General features: G+C 34.3%; 2 protein-coding genes and 2 non-coding genes across 4 annotated transcripts in view; all 4 read right to left on the bottom strand.

Annotated features, from left to right (window-relative positions):
• The window catches only part of LOC149896731 (uncharacterized), a 31,263-nt gene that overhangs the window by 4,979 nt on the left and 745 nt on the right, over positions 1-25,539 (bottom strand). Inside the window, exons 2-12 of the mRNA XM_090117057.1 lie at positions 21,259-21,401; positions 18,931-19,072; positions 17,016-17,209; positions 12,844-13,044; positions 12,354-12,503; positions 11,219-11,429; positions 10,552-10,727; positions 10,034-10,289; positions 9,273-9,430; positions 8,764-8,866; positions 8,214-8,317 (exon numbers count right to left, since the gene is read on the bottom strand). Of these exons, the coding sequence (XP_089973183.1) occupies positions 8,214-8,317; positions 8,764-8,866; positions 9,273-9,430; positions 10,034-10,289; positions 10,552-10,727; positions 11,219-11,429; positions 12,354-12,503; positions 12,844-13,044; positions 17,016-17,209; positions 18,931-19,072; positions 21,259-21,401 (1,838 nt within the window). The remainder of the gene's footprint in view (positions 1-8,213; positions 8,318-8,763; positions 8,867-9,272; positions 9,431-10,033; positions 10,290-10,551; positions 10,728-11,218; positions 11,430-12,353; positions 12,504-12,843; positions 13,045-17,015; positions 17,210-18,930; positions 19,073-21,258; positions 21,402-25,539) is intronic.
• LOC149896734 (uncharacterized) lies at positions 1,981-5,479 on the bottom strand. The gene is made up of 2 exons (XM_090117262.1): positions 3,001-5,479; positions 1,981-2,319 (listed from the first exon to the last, which is right to left on the bottom strand). The coding sequence occupies exons 1-2, from the start codon at positions 4,930-4,932 to the stop codon at positions 1,981-1,983; spliced, it is 2,271 nt and encodes a 756-aa protein (XP_089973388.1). The 5' UTR covers positions 4,933-5,479.
• TRNAK-UUU (transfer RNA lysine (anticodon UUU)) lies at positions 13,237-13,309 on the bottom strand. The gene has a single exon. It is a non-coding gene; the product is annotated as a tRNA-Lys (tRNA).
• Positions 19,607-19,687, bottom strand: TRNAK-UUU (transfer RNA lysine (anticodon UUU)). Its single transcript has one exon. It is a non-coding gene; the product is annotated as a tRNA-Lys (tRNA).

The raw sequence follows: 25,539 nt of genomic DNA, 5'->3' as shown, positions 1-25,539 counted from the left end.
GAATTTACGAACCAAATTTTTTCTGAATTTGTTAACTTACATAAAATTAATCATCATAAAATACTTCCAAATTCGCCAAATGATAACGGTAATATAGAAAGATTCCATTCCACGCTTTTAGAACACCTTAGAATACTTAGATTAAAAAATAAAGAGGCTATGGTGACGCACTTAATACCTTACGCACTTTTAGCATACAATAGTACCATCCATAGTTTTACGAAATGTAGGCCTTATGACCTCATACTTGGGCATATGGACCCTAGAGACCCTGTGGATATTGATCTAACAAAACACTTAATGCAGCAATATATATTAACACACAGGAGTAGAGTACAGGAAGTATATTATAAAACGATTAACGAATTTTCTTTGCAAAATAGAACTAATCTAATAGAAAATAGGAATAGGGATCGGGATCCCGAGATCCAGTACGAGCCTGGTCAGATAGTATTTGTCAATAACCCATTAGCTGCCCGTAAGAAATTAGCACCCCGTTATACTAAAGATAAGGTTTTAACTAATTTGCCTATACATATATATACCTCTCGTAAGAAGGACCCCGTTGCAAAACACAGACTTAAACGTGTGCCTAAGACCGTCAAATTGTTACAGGATACTGATGCTTCTCACGATCCCCGTAGTAATGACACAGGAGATAAAACTTGACGACTTAGGAAATGGACCAGGACTACTGCCGTTTAAACTTGGACAAGCGAGACTTTTGACGCATTATCATACGTTTTTAGAATACATAGAACTTAATGACATTGACATTAAATTAAGGACATTACAGGACCAAATTATACACTATAAAAGGACTCTAGACAGTGAAGCTTTAAGTTTGTACGAAAATCAAATTGAGCACCTTTCTTCTAAATTAGTGCAAGTTTTAGAACATCTTAAATCGCTTGAGCCAAGTCGTGTAAAAAGAGGTCTCATTGATGGGCTAGGATCGGTAATAAAAGGCATAACTGGTAATTTAGATTACACAGACGCAATAAAATACGATAGTGTTATCAAAAATTTAGAACACAATCAGGATCAAATAGTTAATGAATTCAATACTCATATTAGTATAAGCAAAGAATGGATGAAACGTCATTCTGAACTTATATCTAAAATTGTCGAAAATCAAGTAAAGATAAATTCTACTTTAATATTTTTTATGACGCAACAAGACTATAAAATATCCCGTTTGATAAAATATGCTAAATTTGCCCAAATCCTTAGCATAATGACAGAAAATGTAGATGATATATTGCAAGAATTGGTTAGAATTGAAAATACATTAGCTTTCATTCGTACGTCCTCAACACATCATTCTATGTTAAGTTCAAATGTGTTAAAGGATATATTAATAAAATTAAATACTATATATGGTAAGGATAGAATTTTAGAGTTAGAATTAAGACAATATTACGATATTTATTTATTTATTTATTTATTTATTTATTTATACAAAACCATTCCTATCATTACAGTTTACCCAATGCGATAGGGAGGTCAAATTTACAATACAATTTTTCATTAATACAAAAAGAAAAAAAAAAAAAATACATTAATTAAGATTATAATATACAACCGCTACAATTATGTTTGAAATTCTAGTCAAATATTATAATGATTAATACATTATATATAAAGCTGAATAATTCATATTTTTTAATAATGTCAAATTTAAAACATATTAAATTAAAAGTTAAAAACTAAATTTAATTCAAAAACGCAATATTAGTACATAATATAATATAACAGTATCACAACATTGATTTAAGTACACTTAATACAGTTTTAGATAATTTCCAATTGAAAACATAATAATATTCCATTAATAGTCAGAAAATAAAATTCATTTATAAATCCAATATTAAAATAATAAAACAATAAAAATACATCAATTTAAATAAAGCCACTCATTTCTCAACAATTTAAATAAGTTGTAAAATCTAACACTGTATAATATGTTAGATTTTGGGACTAGGAGTAAGCAATAAAATTTAAAATAATCTTTGTCAATTCACTCAAATTATTTGAAAAAATGTCAGACTTGCTGTGCACCTCATTGACAACATGGATGGCCTTTGTCAAAGGGGCTCTAGACAGTAAATTAGTTCTGGCCTGGGGAACAAGTAAAAGCGGCGGGCTTCGACGTTTCCATACATATGCGTCCGGTACACAGAAACTAATGCTTCGTAAAACTTGCGGGTTCTGGTCTTTGCCCCGTAGTATACGTATCAGTATCAGTGCAAGTTGGCACTCCCTTCGCACTTTTAAATCGTAATATCCTACCATTCCGAGAACAAAAAGAGTAGGATACTGCAAAGGATAATATGGGTACACTGCATAAAGTTTCATGTATAAATATCTTAAAAATTTATTTTGAATTCGCTCCAACATAAACGAATATTTTTGTTCATACGGAGCCCATACAACTGAACCATATTCAAGATGGCTTCTTACCAGTGCATTATATAGTGATTTGATAGTTCCGATATCGGTAAATTCCCGTGATTGTCGCAATATAAAACCTAGGTTCCTATAAGCCTTTTTGCAAATGTTTACAATATGATCAGAGAATGTTAAATCAGAGTTGAAGTATATCCCTAGATCTCGTATTTGAGAGACTCGCTCTATGCAACTCGACTCAATATTATATTGGTGAAGTAGCGGTGTTCGAGTGCGAGTGAAACTCATTACATAGCACTTAGTTGTGTTAAAATAAAGTTTATTGCTCTGACCCCATTGAACAATTCTATTAATGTCGTTCTGTAAAAGTTTACAATCCATAAAGTTTTTCACATTCATGAATAATTTTAAGTCATCCGCAAATAGTAAGCAGGTCCCGTGTTTAATCACTTCCGGTAAATCATTAATCATTAATAAGAATCCAAGAGGTCCTAAATTACTTCCCTGGCTCACGCCTGACCTAGTGTAATATGGTTCAGATAGAAAGCCTTTGTAATCTACATATTGTTGCCGATCTCTCATGTAACTCACAAAGAATTCTAATAGCTTTGGGGTGTATCCTACTTCAGCAAATTTTTTTAAGAGGATGTCATTATCGACTGTGTCGAACGCCTTTCGAAAATCAAAATATGCAACATCCACCTGGCCTCCAGCATCCACCGCCGGGATCAACTGAGTCATGAAACTTAGGAGGTTTGTGGCAGTGCTGCACGCTGGCCGGAACCCATGTTGCTCGTCCGAAAGCATTGGTCTGATTTGCTGCTGTATTCGACTATGGAGGGCTGCCTCAAATACCTTCGCAGGTGTCGACAATACAGCCACGGGCCTATAATCTCTTACACTGGATCCAGTTTTATTTTTGGGAACCGGGATGACACGTGTTATTTTCCAACGGACCGGGAAAGTAGCAGATTTTAAACAAATATTAAATATATAGAGAAGGGGTTCGACTAACACTCTGCTGCAATCCTTGAACAGAAAAGCAGGTATACCATCAGGCCCTGCAGAATGCTTTGGCTTCAAATGTTTTAGCGCATCACTTACATCTTTTTGGCTAAAAGCCTCCACATGCACTCGTGCGCAAGATACTCCACTGGTCGCCGCCGCCGCCGCCGCCGCCTTGACATCTAATCGTGGTGGTACGCTGCTATACACAGACTCAAAAAATTTCGCAAATTGTGCAGCACATTCCCCATCGTCTAAATGTTTGTTATCCTCTATAATGACTGTTTGATTCGGCGTGCCTCGTTTAGACCGGATATATTGCCATAAAGATTTCGGATCCCTTTTGAACTGTTTTTGAATTTTATCCCTATGCAGTTTATGGGCAGTCTCTATTGCTGTTTTTATTCTAGATCTATATGCAGCAAATGCATCATAATCGGTTTTTAGTTTGGATATTTTATATTTTCTATGTAACCTAGCCTTAACTTTAATGTCATGTATAATATTTTTCGTGTACCACTCCGGATATTTATATCTCATATTTGTTTTGAATTGTTTTTTCTTGGGAACACATCTATCAAAAATATCATACACTTTCGCATAAAAAAAATCTAGCGCCTGTTCTACACCTTCCATTTTATATAAAGGATCCCACTCAGTAGACGTTAAAAGTGCGTACATCAATTGAAAATCAGCCTTATAAAAGTTCCATTGTAATCGGTCATTTGTGAACCCGGCGGAGGCGGGCTGGGTGGTGGGGGCGGCAGCAGCGCTCGCTGCAGAGGCTTGCGCGCGCAGCCGCACCGTCAGCGGTGGATGATACGCGTCCGCAGGCACTAAAACTTCATCCGCTGCAACTACCTCAATTCCATCGCTAAAACCCGAGCACAGAACCAAATCCAACTGTCGACCTAAACAATTACATGTTGAATTTTTTTGAGTGAATTGACAATAAGTCATAAAATATTCATAATAATTATTTATATTTATTGAACTAGAATACAGATTAAAGTCACCTAACACAATAACTTTTTCATATTTACAACATAATTCCTCAATTTTCTTAAATAATACCATATACTCATTTTCTGAACTACTTGGAGGAATATATACAACACAACATAAAAATAACATTTTATTACCTAAATGTACAGTTGCACAAACCATCTCGAACACGCAGGAGTCTATCGCGACGCCGGGCGCGCGCACCTCACGTAGCTCCAACCGCTGTGTGGCCACGAGAAATACGCCGCCTTGCTTGCGTCCGTCATTGCGGTCGCAACGTAGAATTTGATATCCGGGGGGAATAATTTCTCTATCTTGTATAGACGGACTACACCCAGATTCAGTTATAGCAAAGAGATCTGCATTCAATAATTCAATATTCACTCTAAATTTATCCAATTTCGTACGTAAACCCCGTGTATTTTGATAGAATATTTCAAACTCAGAACTTGGTTTATTCATTCGCTTTTTTATTGGATTTTCGAAACCAAATCCATTCATTAAATTCAACATTTACAGGCCAAATTTCAGCTTTATTCAATTTATCAAACATCTGCTCCGGTACGCTGATAATAAAAGATGCATAATCTCTCTCGATTTTATGTTTGATTTTTTCAATTTTTATAGAAACATCAGGACCACATACCGATTGCACGTAAGAAGTTATGTTTTCAATAGTGGTATTAGAGTGTAAGCGCCACACGTGTAAATGTTTCTTACGTTCAGTGCCCTTTAACGCCACAATTGACTCGTTATTACCTTTAGTCACATAGTTCTTGGTTTGACGTCGCTGAGTATTTTTATACGGCATTGATTTAAAATTAGTATCCGCGCTTTGTTCCATCATGTGCTCATCGATTACATCCGATCCATTCATAGATAAAGCCGATAAAGTCGCAGGTTTAGTGGCCACACACTTATTTGTATTGAAAACATTCGTACTTTTAATTTGACTTGTTATTTTGTGACTTAATTGTGGGCTATTTTGCTGATGGACAGTTTCAGCGAACGAACGAGAGGAAATCAGATTTTCCATTTCGCGCGATAATTCACAATTTTGATTATTTATTTTTGTGATGATTTTATTTTCAAGTACCTTCATAATTGCAATGATATTAGTTAAATCAGTTGTTGTTTGTGTAACTACATCTTGCAAATGCTTTAGTGTTTTTTCGTGGCTATCTAGACGGGTTATTATATCAGAACGTAGTCCTCTCAACTCTTCTAGTAGCTGGAAATCCATGCAAATAGTGGTAGGAGTTAATTGTGAATTAGTGCCGCGTTTAGTGTTAACATTACTTTTTGGTGTTGTGAATAAGTCTATCTTTGGATTCTCATTCCTTACCGAAATATTATCAACATTAGATTGTCTAGCATTCGAATACACACACAGAGGACATGCCCATTTTTTTTTGAATTCATGAGGAAGCTCAGTGTAGGTGGTTAATTCCATTTGAAGGCATCTGATATCATATTTTTTCTTACATTTATTGTTGGAGCATTCCAAGAATAAGTTATCAGGTATACATTCCCGACACATATTACAATTTTTTTTATTAGACATATTTATATTTGATTCACACAAAAACACTGAGACAGCTGTTAACCGTGCAATACTTTGATAGGTGGATTTCACTATTCCGGGTGAGTTTAAATCGTGGTTATGCCCTTTTCCAGACTTTTTCGTTGTATTCGATGCTCATGATTTGGTGAAATATTCAAGTAAGAGGAATTTTGTAGATAATTTTCAAAAAACTTTTAGCATAAACTTTCGAGTTCAAACTATTTGCTTTCACTTCGCCAACACCAATAACTGATAATGTACTTTATAGATATAACACTTTACTTTAACTTGTGACAATTTATATGAATAGAAATACTTTATTTTGATTTTAAAACTTAATTTTTATTCTGAAGCTGATTATAACGAACGTTACGCTAACGCGCCCTCTAGCGGTTATAATAAAACCAGGATATTATTTTAATGGAAAAAAGATTATAATTGTTCTTAAATTTCCGATAGTGTCTAAGGATTCATTTACTTTTTATAAATTAGCTGTTTTTCCTAATAAGTACATGCAGGCTCTCATCCCTCCTTATCCTTTCATTGCCACAAGTACACAGTCTTTCTTGTACATGGAGGCTGAATGCCCGAAGTACGGTAATGGGTATCTTTGTGAGATAAAAACCAATCAGATCCAGACGAAAGCAGACTGCATACAAGATTTTATACAAAGTCAAGTCTTGGGCCAAGGATGCAGGATGACGGAAGTAATCCTTTCTCAAGAAATGATACTAGGACTGGATGACAGACACTACATCCTATCTATGCCACTCCAGACGAAAATACATCTAAGATGCAAACAGGACGACTTCATGACTGTTAATGGCAGCTTCCTCATAACCGTTCCTGAAAATTGTATCCTGGAATCAGATAAATTTAAAGTCAATAACGTTCAAGATAGAATCCGAGGACAACCACTGAAAATAAGTAATATCGACTTAAATGAAATACACTTCAACCACAGCCTTGAAAATCATGTAAAGTTGAATTCAATAAATTTGGAAGATCTGCATAAGATTCATACTAAGGTACTGATGCAAGCACCGATTGAACTAGAAAAGGATACATCGACGATATACCATACCACTGTCCCAATTTATACATTCCTTTTGGGCACTTCACTACTTTTCGCAACTTATAAAGTAATCAGTTATAAGAAGGTTATGTGCTGGAAGAATCAAGACGACCCTAATACAAAGACGGAAGATCAAGACAGTCAAAATTGTACCGAATCTTCGCCAGGACCACAGTTTCCAGCAACATTTTATCACACCGTGCTCAAATAGTTGCTGGTCTTCGGGGGGAGGAGTTACGCCAACGGATCCCCAAGACATTGCTGCGTCGACGTTTCACACGGGAACGTATTGTGCGGACGTAGCAGATTCCATTGGCGCAACGTAATTTTAAGTTTTCATTTTATATTCATTTAGCTTTATAATTATTAATTGTTAAGACTTGCATCGAGCAAGACGTATTGTAATAAGTTTATATTAAAGTATTTCTAAGTGAATTCGTAGTTTTTTTTGGGGCCTCCGGCTGTCTGAAACATAATTCACTTAAAAAAATCGTAGTAGTCTAAATTGTAATTGAAAAAAAAAATATTTTTTAAAGAATAATTGGGGCATGATCTACAATCGATATCGCAGCCAAAAATATATTTTTGTATGTTTGTATGCCCGGGCTAAACTCAAAAAGTACTGCATGGATGGCGGAAAGCTAGTAATTAATAAATTGCACACTTGGATTTGCATGTGTTTTGTACTTTGTTGAATAAATTTTACTGACAATATGCATTAAATTAAAAATATGAAAAAATATAATTTTTGCTCTCTAAAAATACAATTAGTATTTTAAGTTTAAGTTAAGATATAAAAACACTTTACATTATTTAAAAGAAAATCGAATAATAATATTATTTAAAACTATCTGACTTGTAAAAATTATATATGATGGTTCTGTTTTGAAATATTATAAATAAGTACCTATATACTACACTAGCTTACCGCCCGCGGCTTCGTCCGCGTTTTCAAAGAAAAACCCGTTCCCGTAGGATTTCCGGGATAAAACCTATCCTATGTCCTTTCTCGAGTATCAAAATATCTCTATATCAAATTTCATGCAAATTGGTTCAGTAGTTAAGGCGTGATTGAGTAACAGACAGACAGACAGAGTTACTTTCGCATTTATAATATTAGTATGGATTATAAAAATGTAAAAAAACAATACAAACGCAGATATCCTAGATATATCCCGATCGCTAACAATAAACTTGTCCGTCAGTACATTGTATTTTATTGTCGCTTCAAAAGACGCGCGTTTTGGACTCATCACCGCCTGAAAATTATAAAATTATTTTAAAAACTGTATATCACTACATACTTAGTATGTAAAAAACAAAGTCGCTTTCTCTGTCCCTATGTCCCTATGTATGCTTAAATCTTCATAACTACGCTACAGATTTTGATGCGGTTTTTTTAATAGATTGATTGAGTGATTGATTCAAGAGGAAGGTTTTTATAATTTATAAGGTTTTAGACAAAGCGAGCGAAGCCGCGGTCGGTAAGCTAGTTTACTATAAAAATAAAATGTAAACGGTAGAAATATGTTATAACGATTCAAAAGCACACGTGTCACAAGTGAAACTTCTTTATCAAGATTCAAAGATACAAAATTCGTCGCATTACTCCATGACGTGACGGTATTGCCATGAAGCGACCTTGAAATTATACTCTAAACGCGCCTTAAGAAGTATCACTTAAAAAAACAATAAATAAATTTACCATCATTTGATAATACATGTTTCCTTCTTGTAAGGTAACGTTCGTCCAGTCCCTTCTAACTATCCATTTTATTGATACAATCTCCCTTTTTGCGCAAAAATCTCTGTAAACAATATGATTAAATTATTAAACAAAACTGTATACAAAATAGTTGATCCATTTAGGAGCTACAAACACAGTTAAAATTGGTATAAACTATAAATGATGATGATTTTTGAAATGAATTGACATAGGAGCAAAAAAAAGTCGTAAAATATCAGTAAAATCATGAACACATTATTATGTTTATATTAATATGGCTATCTATGTATGTATTTAAAAGAGCAACTATGGAGTTTCTTGCCGGTTCTTCTCCATAGATACTGCTTTCCGAACCGGTGGTAAATGTTAAAATATGTAATGACGATTCGAAAGTGCTTCTAGAAGAAGTCTAATTGAATAAATAAATGTTTGAGTTTGAATAAAAATTTTTTTTAGTCCTTAAAGTACTAAAAAAAAATATAACACACCGCTTCTCCGCTGTAGCGTTATTGATGAACTCTGCCAGAGTGATAGCTAGTGTATTATACGCGGGATCACTCACACCAACATCGTGCCACTTTGTATTAGTGCACACACACCAATGTGGTAGAATTGATGCGTCTTCGCATGTACGAGTACTTGGTATCTGAAAAAAAACACATAAATATAGAGATATAATATAATAGACTAGAGGCCAATGTTGTAAAAATTATGGTTGAACCACCAGGTGACCTATCTAGAACGATATAAGAGCATAAATAAGATTCAGCACTATGCCGTCACTTGTAAGCTGTCCAAGTAAGCTAACCTAGGTTACCTAAGTAAATTTGTAAACAAAAATCTGACAACTAACAACTACTACTTCAAAAACTAATACTACAAAAAAATCTCTCTAGAAAATCTACCTAAAACAACAAATAGTCCGGGATACATCGCCCATTTTTGCAAGTGATTACTATCAAGCTAATTTTTCGTGAGTAGCTTTATTTTGATGAGATGCCCAATAATTTCATGTACGAAACTCTCGATTGTGGTAGCTTACAGAGGTAACAAGGATAAAAATTTTTGATTTGAAATAAAGCTACTCACGAAAAATTAGCTTGATAGTAATCACTTGCAAAAATGGGCGATGTATCCCGGACTAAAGTGAGTTAAAACTAACTTTTTACTTTAAACAACTACGTAAATAATAACTCAAAATTACTCTACTACTTACTACTTTTACTATAGATTATTTAAAATAACTAACCGGTTGCAATAAACTCAATCCCCGCAACATTTTGCTACCAGGCACGATATAATCACTTGCAAATAACTTAAGGCCCATAGCGTCCAAAATAGTAGTATGAATATCAAACGGAGTAGTAAGTACTTTACTATTTAGTTTTAGATTTTCTAATATATTCGGTTTTTGTAATTTTAATATTTCCGGTAATGTTATTGACATGAAAGCCAAACGTTCCTCCATTTTACCTTGATACGTGTTTCGACGCATGGGGGAAAATCTATTGAAGTAAATTAAAATTATTTAGTATAATTATTCAATCTATTTAATATCAATACTAATATTATGAAACTGAAGAGTTTGTTTGTTTGAACGCGCTAATCTCAGGAACTACTGTTCCGATTTGAAAGATTGTTTCGGTGTTAGATAGCCCATTTATCGAGGAAGGCTATAGGCTATATATCATCACGCTAAGAACAATAGGACCAGAACAATGCGAGTAAAACCGCGGGGCACAGCTAGTATTTAAATAATAACAATACCTTGGTCCATGATCGCCCATCAAAATGAACAGAGTGTTATTCAAAATATCGGAATTTTTCAAATATCTCATAAAATCAACTAAATCATCATCAGCTGTAGAAATTAGATTGAATTCATCATGGCTTATATCCGCTATGAACGTAAAACAGAATTTTTTCGATTTTATTGTTGTGAACTGAAAAACAATTATAAATATTTAAAAATAAATAGAAGTACGTAATTACATTTTAAAATTTTAAACTTTTTTACTAAAAAACAAATAAAATATCTTTCATACTCAAAAAGCAATATTTTTTTAACAAAAAATCCCAAATAATAAGAAAAAATGTAAATGGGACTAATCGAAAGGCACCAGTTTTCAAATAATAAAGAATAATCAAAATCGGTTCACCCAGTTAAAAAATCCGATGTAACAATCCCAAAAAAAGAGCGTGTGTGCCGAGCACACGTGACAGAAGTGAAACTTCTTTGGCAAGATTCAAAGATACCAAAATCGCCTTACTCCATGACGTAACGGTATTGCCATGAAGCGACCTTGAAATTTTATTCTTCGCATAAAGCAGTTTCACTTCAAATAAATAAATAAATAAAATCTTTATTTGAATTCATACATTTTAATTTGTCACATTGGATTGGGGTTCAGGCCCCCCTCAAAAGAAAAAATACCTGTTTAGTCAAGTCAAATAACACTTTATACTGCGGTTTTTCCCCTATACAATATCTCTTTTTGGTCCCCGTCCACCATTTTATCCCAGATTTGGCTTCCTCCATGAGAAAGGATCGTAAATAGTGATCCGCGGGGCATTTGGAGAAACCATTGTATCTGTATTGGAAGGAACCAATCCATGGCATGTCTTCGTAGTATGCCGTTTGGTAGCTGAAAAAAAAATATTATAGACTACAGGCCCATGTTGAAAAAATTATGGGTCATTTGACCCACCACCTGACCTATCTAGAATGATATAAGAGCATAAAATAAAAAGATTCAGCACTATGACGTCACTTGTAAGCTGTCCACCTGAGTGCAGATGAGAATTCGAAGGTTCAGGTAGAGATTTTCTCCCCTTGTCTCCATGATTTTTGTACGGCGTTGCGGAATAATGGCTTAAAAGCAGTATAGAAATAGTATGACACAGATGCCGTACAAAAATGGTGGTCCACAAAGTCGGAATTTATTTTTATTTTTCGACAGTTGCCGGGGTAAATTTGGTCATTTGATTTTGTACGGCATCTGTGTCATTCTATTTCTATACTACTTTTAATCAATTATTCCGCAACGCCGTACAAAAATCATGGAGACAAGGGGAGAAAATCTCTACCTGAACCTTCGAATTCTCATCTGCACTCAGGTGGACAGCTTACAAGTGACGTCATAGTGCTGAATCTTATTATTTTATGCTCTTATATCATTCTAGATAGGTCAGGTGGTGGGTCAAATGACCCATAATTTTTTCAACACGGGCCTGTAGTCTATTACATAAATAAAATAAAATGCAATTTATTTTGTGTAAAAAATTACTATAACATAAGTACAAAACATTTTCATTTAGGTATCCCGGCGAACATTTACACTCATAATTCTTAGCTATCCATAATCCACACACAATATGTTTTATCTGAATTTGTCTTATTTATCCTTTTTTAATAACAAAACCTATAATTATTTTTTTTCTATCGAATACTTTTTTTTTAATTTAACCCTTTAACACACGGTACTATTATCATCGGAGGTTTTTTAGTATTTTTTTCTAACCATATTTTTATTTTTAATTTTTTGTAATTTTTTCACAATATCCCTTACCCGTCATCCATAGCAGTTTTAAATATAAACAAATCGGGGTCTATCTTAGCGTCTGTGTGCACACGCCTCGCGCTAGTGTGCTGCCACTCGTGTTTCCCCGTTAGTATGGGAAATAAAGCGTCCGGTGTACCATCGCCTAGTATGTTATATCTAAAGTATAAGAAATCAAAATAATTTTGAAGATTTTTTTTCACAATAGATGTAATATTAATAAATAATTTATTTATTGTACATCAAATTAAATAAGTGAAGAAAGCAAAATAATATTTGTATATTGTAGAAAGACGGTTTAATAATAAATTAAAATTAACTTTACTAAGCAACATACTTATGATTCCAAAAAGTACAAATTACAAAATTTGTACTAGTCAAATAAGTAAGTAGCAACTAAATATTGCATTGAAATAGCCATAGAATAACACAAATAATACTAAATTATAAGATTATCTTTTCAAAAATTGACATTTTTTATAACTTTTTTTTTTCATACCCATTCAAAATCACGCCACCCAGTTCGTTCACCAAAACGCTATAACTCTTAGGCATCTTCCTTATAAAGCCGTTATGCGACGTTGAATCGAAGCCGAGTATGAGCACGTTTAGGCTTGTTACACGTGAGGCGGAAACGCTGCGTTTTATTTCACGCACACCGGAGATGTAGCCTTGCCACCTGTGGGATAGGAGGCCGAAACTGGAAGGAAAACAAAAAAAAATGCTCATTCAATAACTTATATGTAAAAAAAAATGCATTCGTTTTATATTTTCTACGTAAAAATTGAAAAAAAAGAAAAAAAAATGGGTTTGGTATAAAGTAATTATCGGTATGACTAACTGAAAAAACATGCGTCATGCTTTTCATCATTTTTTCGTCAAAAAAGATCACCGCCCGAACAGGGACTTGAACCCTGGACCCTTGGATTAAAAGTCCAATGCTCTACCGACTGAGCTATTCGGGCTATGGACGAATGTCACTAATAAGTAATCTGAACTTTTAAAATATAATGTCTAAGTAAGTATAATATTTATTTATTTTTTATTTTATTTTATTAGTTTCCAAACAGCTTACACAACAATATAACAAACAAATTATTCAAGTACAATTAATAACGTTCTAACTTCTATGTATAAGCCTATTATATGGATACACAAATGTTTATGGGGCGATTATAACACCTAACGAGTACCAGTGGCGAGACAGTGTCCTCGGCCGAGTGCTCGGTTGGTATAAACACTTTGGCTTTTACATGCGCTAATAACCTTGAGCATATGGACGGATCTCAAACCTCTCCCCCTGCACCTTCTTTTTTCCTCGCATTTTGTATTTAAAAAGATACTAATCAGTGAAACAAAAAATCCTCGTCAGGGACTGTTGAGTCTGTTGTGTAACTGATAATTTATTAAACACTAGCGACCCGCCCCGGCTTCGCACGGGTGCAATGCTGATCTAAATACACTACAGAAAAACTAAACTGTGAACGTTGTATATAAAAACATAGCGGCCCGCTCCGGCTTCGCACGGGTATAAAATAGATAGGCCGGCCGCGGCCGGTACCGCCGCAAACGTTACGTCCCGCAATTTTTAAATCTGTAATATCTTCGAAAATATTCACTTAAATCATACGGTGTAAAGGGCCATATACATCTATATTAAATGAACAATGTATTGAAGGTATTTAATTGGTTAAGGATTAATGCTGTATTGGTTAAAATCGCATCGAAAATTAGCCATTATTTGTCGTAAAAAGTAAATGACAAAAAAAAGTTATTGTGGGTTATCCATAAGAGATAGACATATACCATCGCGGACTTTTCTGTAGACCTTTTCAATGTGTATAATACTTAGTACATTATTTTGATAAAACTCGGAGGATTCAGCCTGCGTTTGCAATGTAAGCGAAAAAAATGTAATTTTCTACGACATCACATTAGAAACCTCAAAAATAACAGTACTTTTACACTATTTAATAGATGTTATTATACATATAAACCTTCCTCTTGAATCACTCTATCTATTAAAAAAAACCGCATCAAAATCCGTTGCGTAGTTTCAAAGATTTAAGCGTACAAAGGGACATAGGGACATAGGGACAGGGAAAGCGACTTTGTTTTATACTATGTAGTGATAAAATTTTCAGAGCTCTAAGTCAGCAGGTTACGAAGTTTATAGAGTATTTGCAGAAAAATCGATGACCATGGCACATTTTTTTTCTAGAAATCTATTAACTTTGGAAAAAAGTCCTCGCGAGCAATTAAAGATCAAAGACCATCCTATTTTATATATTTTTTTCGGTATTGTGCTTTATGTTGTACCAGACTTTATAGAGGTTGAACATAGTCGAAATTGCCGGGAATTGCCGGGTAACGCCTTAACGAGTGCTCGGCCGAGTACTCGGCCGAGGAGAGCGGCGAGAGAGTCACTAGAATCCCAATTTGTTTACTAGGTCGAGTACCCACCTCCCCGCTTCATTCTTCTGCCCCCGCAGTGACTCGCTATCCCGCTCGGCACGTATAAACACGCACTCGCTTGTCACTCGGCCACTCGCCACTCGTTCGTTATTCGTCATCAAGAAGTGTGCGTGTTTGTGTATTTTTTCAAACAATTTATCAAAATCTCAATTAAAATGGCCGCTAATAACGAATGGATCTACTGCAATTCATTAAAAAGGCTATGTTGCTCCAAGGGCATTTCGCCTTAAAATCCATTTTCTGGTCCAAATTCGTTGATCTTCCTCTTCTTATAAATCTCACAATTCGTTAATAATATCTGGTAACAGCCGATTTAAAACCCGTTTAAATTACACCCGTTTTATTACCCGTTTACATTGTGATAAAATATTAGCATAATGCAGGGGTTAAAAAAAAAAATAATAAAAATTAAATGTAGATAAAGATATTTATGTAAAGACTAAGGCAGATTTTTAATCTTATCTAGATAGACTATTAATGAGTACAGCTGGAGAATGTTCGTTTTTTCTCATATAGACCTTCCCAAACTTACCCACACGAACTTGTAATCAAGTGTCTTAGAAGCTTGTCTAATGTCTAGCCTCCATGAAAATATGTCTCATTTCTGGCGTGAGATTTTCAGCTACATAAACTTGTTTAACTTCACCTACAACACTGAGGTCAAGCGAGTTCAACACATTCCTGGAGTTAATTTATTGTAGCGATGCACTGCTGTCTGCTGATAATATCATATCGCGATGCCTAGGAGTCATCAATGTAACCAAAATAGTGCGTGGGCGGTCGGTGCTTTTCACCCGTTTGGCCACACGGTAGGAAGAAATGACAGCATCGTTGGGAAGCGAGACAGATATTTTATCCAAAAAGTTAGAGACAATTGAACTTAAGTTCTCATCCTTTTTATCAGGTACGCCATGTAATTCAAAATTATGTCTTCTGGATATTTGTTCCAATTGGTTAACTTTATTTTGAAGAGTTTTCAAATTATTGTCAATAGTAGAAGTAGTTACTGACTTTTAATTCGGTTGTAGTTAATGTCTGTGACGAGGAATCAGCTTGTACATCGTCGAACTTCTTCGAGAGAAATTCTAGTGAGCTTTCATGTTCAACTAGTTTGTTTTTAATGTCTACAATTGAGTTCTTCGTACACTTCAGAGCGGCCTCATTACGATTGCTTATATCTTTTAATTTACTAGAGCATTCCATTACAGAGTCTAGATCGGTGCGAAGTGACTGAAAGCACTTTTTCATTTTGATTATTTCAGATTGTAAATTACAATCAAGAACCCCGCTGAAAGTGTCAATCTTCTCTTCCTGTTTGTCTAATCTCAATTGCATATCACTACGGAATGATTTGAGCTCCGACAAGATGGTAGTAAAATTCGCGGAATCACCAATGGAAGAAGCAGCCACAGGAGACGTCACTGCACCAGGAGTAGGCCTAATAGGTGTGTTCGTGTTGTCACCACCCCTTCGAGAAGCAGCAACACAAGCAGGACATACCCAATTAATACGGGCCACTTGTGAAGAATTGGTTGATAGAACGCATTCCATATGATAAAGAGCACTATATTTAGTGCATTTTATTCTCTTATGCGTCACTAATACGCTCAAATTACATGCCAAACATTCTCCAGCCATAATTAATCAATGATCGTGTAGACACAGCATTAGCAGAAAATATTCATATAATTTTTATATCTATGGCAACTTTTGTGTGAATTGGCAGTTGACACTAGACAGTGAGTTATGACAGTTGCAATGTTATTGTTATTCGTTGTAGAAAAATTCAAATTTCAAAATTTCTTCTTGTTTTTACCCTCTGCCCTCTTCTTGAAAGTGTTATAGAGTGAAACTGTGTTAATTTTCAGGTTTATAATGTGTAAGCAGTGTTATAAGTTTTACTCACTCAAAAGTCCGAAACATAGGATCAAAATTAGTCAGAAATTACACTCGGTAAATCACTGTCTAGGTAAAAAAGTAAAAAACAAAATAATCAGAAAAAATACAACAAAAGAACAGAATGATTTGCTTGAGTTGAAAGACAAATAAAATTTAATTGTATTTTATTTTATTGTTATAAGACATTTTAACGATACACATTACATTTAGGATTATCCATAAAAATAAAATAAAATATAACACCATTATCCAAAATTTTAAGTAAAAACCATGGTAAAAACATACTTATTCACTTACCCTTTTTTATCGTACCCAAAACACGACACCTTAAAGTAATCACTCTGATTAAGTATATACTTTTCATTACCAGACAACTTAATTCCATCACCGATTTTATAATTATCATCATCTATGTATATTATATCTTTGTATACACAGGTGATGTCTTTTTTCGAGTCTAAAATCTCCTTTTTAACATAGCATTCCGACATCTGTATGAAAAAATATATAAATCTTGTTTATCTGTGTATGCAAAAGTTTATGATCATTAACAATAAAATAATAAATGTAGTAGTTTAAAAAACTAAAACACATGCTTAGACTCATGAAATTATTGTATCATCAATCATTATATCCCAAGAGCCCACTACGGCCAGACATTCCTTATTTTATAAAAGTTGAAAGTTTCTCTGTGTATGTCTCCTATACACACAGGTAGTAAAGGTGTATTAAGTAGTACCTAACTTTCATTATAGTTTAAAAGCTAAGTTTTATATATGTTAATTGGGGACATATAAAAATATGGAACCTCAAGAGCTGGACAGTTTTCATGGTTTTTACATCTTGCCAGACACATTTAAAAAATAACTAACATATCATCAAATTCACGTTACTACCTAAAAGTGTAACAAATATGAAATAACGTACTAAAAACATTAGTTAACTATAATTATTAAAAAATAATAGTATAATATAAGTAATAAAGTTATTACTTATCTTTTACGGGGACTTATGTTGATGGAATTCCACGTATCACAATGACTTTTGACAGTTAAAAATGAGATATCAGTACTCCCAGATACTTCCCGTGAGTCATATTGCTTAACAGACGCTTTAAAGCTCTCACAATAACTAAAAAGTCATCGAGATACGTGAAATTCCATCAACATATTAAGTCCCCGTAAAAGATCACACACACAGAAACACCTTTACTACCTGTTTCCTGCCAAAGTAACCACAACCCAAACTTGATAGTCGCTGGTCATTCTTATCTGTATAGGAGACATATACAGAGAAACTTTTATAAAATAAGGAATGTCTGGCCGTCGTGGGCTCTTGATCTTGATGATTAGCTTATGATGTTAACGATGATGTTGTTGAAGATTATGACGATATTGAAGATATAAATGATATTGAAGATTATGACGATATTGAAGATATAAATGATATTGAAGATATAAATGATATTGAAGATTATGACGATATTGAAGATATAAATGATATTGAAGATTATGACGATATTGAAGATATAAATGATATTGAAGATTATGACGATATTGAAGATATAAATGATATTGAAGATATAAATGATATTGAAGATTATGACGATATTGAAGATATAAATGATATTGAAGATTATGACGATATTGAAGATATAAATGATATTGAAGATATAAATGATATTGAAGATTATGACGATATTGAAGATATAAATGATATTGAAGATTATGACGATATTGAAGATATAAATGATATTGAAGATTATGACGATATTGAAGATATAAATGATATTGAAGATTATGACGATATTGAAGATGGTGATTGGTGACGATATTGAACATGTAAATGATATTGGAGATGATGACAATATTGAACATGTAAATGATATTGGAGATGATGACAATATTGAAGATGTAAATTTTATTGAAGATGGTGACGATATTGAACATGTAAATGACGTTGAAGATGGTGACAATATTGAACATATAAATGACGTTGAAGATGATGACAATATTGAACATGTAAATGATATTGAAGATGGTGACAATATTGAACATGTAAATGACGTTGAAGTGGTGACAATATTGAACATGTAAATGTTATTGAAGATGGTGACGATATTGAACATGTAAATGATGTAGATGGTGTCGACAACTATGTCGATAATAGTGATATTGATGATTAAATATTTAAATTAATAATATTGGCATACATTGCACTCAACCCAATCCTTCCCTTTGCACGTAACTTTCGGCATATCTCTGTTATATTTCATGGCGATTGGTGAAAAAGGGTCTATAAATGGGAAAATACAACCAACGTTAGGCGATGATACATGTGTGTTTGCGTGTATTCTGTAACAAAATGTATTTATATTAGCGATCCAACCAAGAATAATATCATACTTATTATTAACTAGCTTTCCGCCCACGGCGTCGCCAGTTTTATCTAATACTTTCCAAATCATATTATACTTACTAAAATCTTTGTCTTGAATAAAAACTGTGATAAAAACTATCGAAATGTGTTGCGTAATTTTAAAGATCTAAGCAAACAGACACTCAAATCTCGGAAAGCAACTGTTTTATATTACATACTATGTAGTACCTATGTACTGATTAGGTTATCAACTAAGAATAGGATCGGCTCAGCGACATTTTTATGACGTAGCTGTTAAATCAAACGTATTTAAATTATATGATTGAAGATTCAGACGTAATAAACAGGTAAGTATAGATTTGCAGAAAGGTTTTCTAAACAAATTCCATTTTATACGAGATTCTTTAAAAAATAAACCATATTGATAATTCTTAAATAGAATAGTAGTTTTTTAGTTGGTAAAAAAAAGGTTTGTGATGACATGTTAAAGAGATTATTATAAAAATAACCGCCCGAACAGGGACTTGAACCCTGGACGGCTGGACCCTTGGATTAAAAGTCCAATGCTCTACCGACTGAGCTATCCGGGCTATGTTTTGTCGAAATTAAAAATCAATTGACCTATTAATTTTATGTGTATTTCAAATTTATTTATATTGATCTTACATACTAAGTAATTATCAGAAACTTTTATAATTTTTTTGTACAAATCTTTTATACATATAGTATATCGTAGAACGCAGATAACTGCAAAAATTCTTTTTCGAAAAGAAAAAAAAACAACATTTTTTAAGAATTTGCCTTTGAAAAGCACATGAGAATTTAATATTTAGGCTATGAAATAATTTAATGAGAAAGAAAAAAGGAAAATACTACGAAAAATTACTTCAAAAGCGTTCTTCTTCCCCTTACCGTACCTAGGTACCTAGTTACCTACGTCTTGAGATATTGCACACTATCGAAATGTTATACCTATAACATCGATAGTTCCCTAAAACTATGCAAAGTTTCTACTAAAATAATTAAGTAAGCATACAAAATAATATTAGTTCGTCTTCGGTAAAAACCAAAGACGAACTAAATAATAGAACCGAGAAATTTGCAGGGGCCGTATTATGACCTCTTATTTCCAGATAGTTTACGCCGTGAATTGAACTGACTGGCATATGGCATACCTATTGTGATTTACGGCCCCTAGTCTGCTGTGTTGCATCGCGATAAAAAGTGAGTGAAGTCCCGTGTCCCCGAAGTGGGGTAAGGGGCAGATAGATGCATTATCCATACATCTATTTCACTGATCGATTTTTCTTAAGGGACAAGTAGGTGATCAGCCTTCTGTGTCCTGCCAGACCGAGACATTTTTTTTTTCTTCGTCTCCACCGGGAATCTAACCCAGGACCCGTGTTTAACGCTCACGCGTCAACCACTGTACCAGCGCGCATCGCGAAACGTGCAGTGGAATGCGTGTGAGCAGTGAGGCGATTTTTTTGTAGGCATTGCATATATTTTTTTGGTCAAAAATATTTTAGAGCAAACAAACAATTTCATTATCTTCAAAATCTATACAAATCTTAATACTTACTATATATATAAAAATGAATCGCAAAATGTGTTGGTAAGCGCATAACTCGAGAATGGCTGAACCGATTTCGATAATTCTTTTTTTATTATATTCCTTGAAGTACGAGGATGGTTCTTATGTAGAGAAAACGTAAACATGTACCACGGGCGAAGCCGGGGCGGACCGCTAGTACTATTATAAAGGCGAAAGTTTGTATGGATGTTTGTTACTCTTTCACGTAAAAACTACTCAACCGATTACAATGAAATTTAGCACACATATAGAGGGTAACTTGGATTAACACATAGGATAGGTTTTATCCCGGAAATCCCACGGGAACGGGAACTATGCGGGTTTTCCTTTGAAAACGCGGGCGAAGCCGCGGGCGGAAATCTAGTAACTAATACTATACAGCTGAATATTTTGTTTCATTTGAACGCGTTAATCTCAGGAACAAACGGACCGAATTAAATATTCTTTCGTGATCCAACTAGGTACATTAATCATTATATTAGTACCACGGGCGAAGCCGGAGCGGACCGTTAGTATTATTGGTATTATCACAGATAACATAATGTGTATTAGTATAAACATACTTACGGATTAGTGTTTAACATATCCTCGTTAAGCTCCTTGTACATTAATAAATAAAGACCAGTGCATATAAAAGTGCAGACAAACACGAATGTTAGCATTTGTATTTTTCTTGATCTATTCTGTAGCCTTTTTATGTTGTGGCTTAGCTGAAAATAAAGGTCAAATATGAAACGGCTTAAAACATTGAGATATACATATTGAGACGACACCGCCTACATCACCTATGTTCCGCTCAACATACGCCATATGGCGTATCTGCACGCTCATTTTTTATTTGTTTTAAAGTGGAACGCATCAAATATGCCTTCGTGTGTGTTACGATATTGCACAAATAATACGGAAAAGTGACTAACATAACTTTTCATCGGTAAGTACCAACTAGATAATAATTTTTAAAACTTAGTTAGAGCAAAAAAATGGCGCACAGATTTTGTTCGTGGTGTCTCCTCCATACGTAGTAATATTATCTCAATGGCTTAAAATTATTTTCGACTAGCTGTATTAGGCCTACTGGGAACTAAATAAAAAAGAGCGTGTCACGTGTGTGCCGAGCACACCCTGCACACGTGTCGGAAGTAAAACACTTCTTTGGCAAGATTTTTGAGTCTAACCAACCATTGATACCAAACTCGTCGCCTTGAATCCATGACGATGAAATTTAACTCTCAACGCGCCTACACGCGAAATTTCACTTCAAAAGCTTTGCTCATCTTCCTGAATATAGAAAATTTTTCTGCGGAAACGCGTGTATTAAACTAACAATTTTTGGCGTTCGTAAACTATAGAATTTGCGAAAAATTTTGTAAATATGTATTTAAATATTTGGAAATTCTCTCTGGTTTATTGTTCACTAGCTTTCCGCCCGTAGCTTCATCCGCTTTTTCTATAACCTAATAGGTACCTAAATTACCTATATACTAAAACATGACTAAAACCTTCCTCCTGGATCACTTAAAAAAAAAACTGCATCAAAAATCATTGCGTAGTTTTAAAGGTTAGGGACAGAGAAAGCAACATTGTTCCATTCTAGGTAGGTATCAACTATCAGGTACCTATGTACCTAGTTATACATATTTTTGCCGCGTAAAATGACTGGAACAAGACAAGTATTACGACCATATCTGGGGGCACGGTAGTGCCCCCGCCAAGACGAGCCAAGCGAGGCGCACGGGCACTACCTACCTTTTCTCGAAGCGCTTCGACGTTTTTTTGAACCCTCATAACTTGGGTTTGGATTATGCTAGATCAATAAAATTTTCGGGATATATTATCAATAGCGGACTTATTGAACATATTAAGTTTTAATTACATTAGCTTTTATACTTCAGATTTTATTTATATCTAAAAAACGCTAATTTCGTCACTGACTCACTGATGATCATCAAAATTCTTAAGGTATTTCCTAATGTCCTAGAAAGCTGAAATTTTGTATGTAAGCTAGTATTAGCTCACAAACAACAAAAAAATTATAAAACTTGTAACTTTCATCCCCCAACCCCTTAAACTAGGGAATGAGAGTTTGTATGAGACCTGTAATTTTAAATTAAATTTTGATGACGCTAGAGGTCTAATCTAATAATCTAAAACTTGGTTCCCCTAGATATATACAATGTATACTCCTTGTTAAAAAAAATTGTTACAAACAACCTACAAAAAGAAATGAAATCCCACTAAAAACATTTTCATGTAAAATGTTGCCAAGACGAGCCCATATGACTCGCACTGTCAAAAAGTTATCAGATCTCATGTAGAGCCAAGCTTCTAACACTACACGCCCTAACTCTACAAGGCCTAACTTCACAAACTCTACACCTTAGTCAAAATATGTGGCTTGGCCGTTCGTTACTACAAGAACTATTGTATAACACAAAAGTAATGAACAGTGAATTAATTTTTCACCTTACGCCGATGTGAATGTAGCGAAATGGCCAAGCCACATATTTTGACTAAGGTGTAGAGTTTGTGAAGTTAGGCCTTGTAGAGTTAGGGCGTGTAGTGTTAGAAGCTTGGCTCTACATGAGATCTGATAACTTTTTGACAGTGCGAGTCATATGGGCTCGTCTTGGCAACATTTTACATGAAAATGTTTTTAGTGGGATATGGATTACGACCAATGGTATTATAAAAAAAGTGTAGATAGGTAGGTTATTAGCGCTCTAGTGGCACTTCAAAATGTGGCTAATTAGCCACACTTTCTCTTTTTGGCTTACGATATTTTGAATCATGCCATCTCACTTTGACGTCTATATGTAGTATGTACGTTCGTAGGTAGATTGTCTAATCTAAAAATGAACGCCCCTCCACTAAACTTAATTGTTTCAATGTGTGAGGACAAATAATTATTGAACCACTTTATATGTGTGCGCGCGTCGATTCTACTGCAAACTTTGACACTCGCGCACTGATTTGTCAACTAATCGGGCGATCAGTTCAGGTGCCTAGCATTGTATGGCGGGGAGAGCGCACTATGTACGGAATGACACGTCCGTTCTGTCGTGCATCGCGTCATTTATGCACTAGTTGGCCAACTGGTCCTGTCGTTCGGGCATGGACGGGACTGGAGGACTGAACGACCAATGAGGCAGACCAATTTGTGTGTATTGCGTCTATACACGTACTTTGAATGTGAGCGTAAACACAGTGGAGGGGCGTTCATTTTTAGATTAGACAATCTCTACCTATCTATGCCTTTTTCAACATCGAAAGTCGTGTCGGTAATCTGATATATTATGTCTGTGTCTGAATCTTTTTACTTATAATATCATTGATTACGAACATATAGGCTTAAAACGACGCCGTTTTGCACGCCTCATAAGCGAAGCGTTGAGGTGGGTACTACTGTCACTTCGCGCAAAACATCTGATTTTTCAAACTTAAAATGTCTTTATGTATCATACATTGCACTTGTAAGATAATACATACACACACATATTAAGAAAAAACACTATTTTTAACGTTCATGATATTTTTGATGTCATTTTTGTTATTTAAACTAGTTAAAAAACAGTTTAAAAAAGTTCTGTCTTGGACGTCCGTGTGTCTGTATGTGCGGATCCTTTTTCTTGTTAACACGATAGCGACCGAAATACTTTACTAATCGAGTCTTTTTTTTTTCTCTTACCCTTTCATTTTTCAGGGTCTGATTCGATGTGGTTTAATTGTTATTAAATAAACAAAAATAATAATTAATAAATATTTATTAAAAAAAAATTATGAGGCGTGCACTTTTGGATTTTCCAAATTATTTCAAATATGGCGAAGTAATGATGAATGAATGAGGAAGTGGCAGTGTAGAATTTTAATAGTTACGATTAGCGTTGCCGAACTATCGATAGTTTGACTATCGATAGTTGACCTTGAAAATAAGTCAGAATATCGATAGCACTATCGATAGTATCGATATTATCGATACTATCGATACTATCGATAGCGTTAATCATGGAATACTATTGATGAACTGCAATAGTATCGATAAAATCGATAGTATTGATTGCCAATAGTTGCTATACTATCGATACTGTCGATAGTATCGATACTATTGCTACTGAATATTGCAACTACAATCGATACTATCGATAGTACTGATACTATCGATAGTTTTGAGCTATCGATAGTAGTAAATTGTGCAATAGTATTGTTCACGATTTCTTGGTATAATTCTACATCTAGTTCTCTGTCATCCACTATAATATTATTGATAAAGCAATACTATCGAGAAAAAGGTCACTATCGATGGGACGATATTATCGATAGTATCGACACTATCGATAGTATCGATAGTTCGTTCGATATTGAGCTTCGATAGTATCGACACTATCGATAGTATCGATAGTTCGTTCGATATTGAGCTTCGATAGTATCGATACTATCGATGGTATTGCTATGTGTCGATAGTATTTACGCTTATAGGACTATCGATACTATCGATAGTATCGACACTATCGATAGTATCGATAGTGCTATCGATACTATTGCTTTTCCCCAACTATCGATAGTTAATCGATAGACTATCGATAGTGGACTATCGAGCGGCAACACTAGTTACGATGGTACGAGTCAAAATAAAAGTAGGTAGGTATGTACTTACAGGTGTAATTTTAACTGTTCAATATAATATGGGTCAATTCTCGGGTGTGATAAGCAATTTTTTCGAAATGTTTGAATGCAGTTTTCGTTCTTTCAAAAAATAATGGGTTACCTACTGAATATAAAAAAATCTATATTCAGTTGTACGAGTATTTTCCCTCCTGGTGGCATAACAAAATTCCACTCTGTATTTTGTAT

Source organism: Colias eurytheme, chromosome 27 (assembly GCF_061535395.1).
Source record: "Colias eurytheme isolate Ceu_HAF_F1 chromosome 27, ilColEury1 Martin Lab GWU primary, whole genome shotgun sequence".
NCBI lineage: Eukaryota > Metazoa > Arthropoda > Insecta > Lepidoptera > Pieridae > Colias > Colias eurytheme.
Note: the sequence above shows the minus strand (reverse complement) of the source record. Positions and strands in the feature narration are given on the sequence as shown.

Excerpts from the sequence above, each read along its gene's own strand:
- LOC149896734 (XM_090117262.1), bottom strand. The coding sequence starts at position 4,932 with ATGTTGAATTTAATGAATGGATTTGGTTTCGAAAATCCAATAAAAAAG. Across the intron at positions 2,320-3,000 it reads CAAAGCTATTAGAATTCTTT|TATCCTACTCTTTTTGTTCT; the intron begins GTGAGTTACATG and ends TATCCTTTGCAG.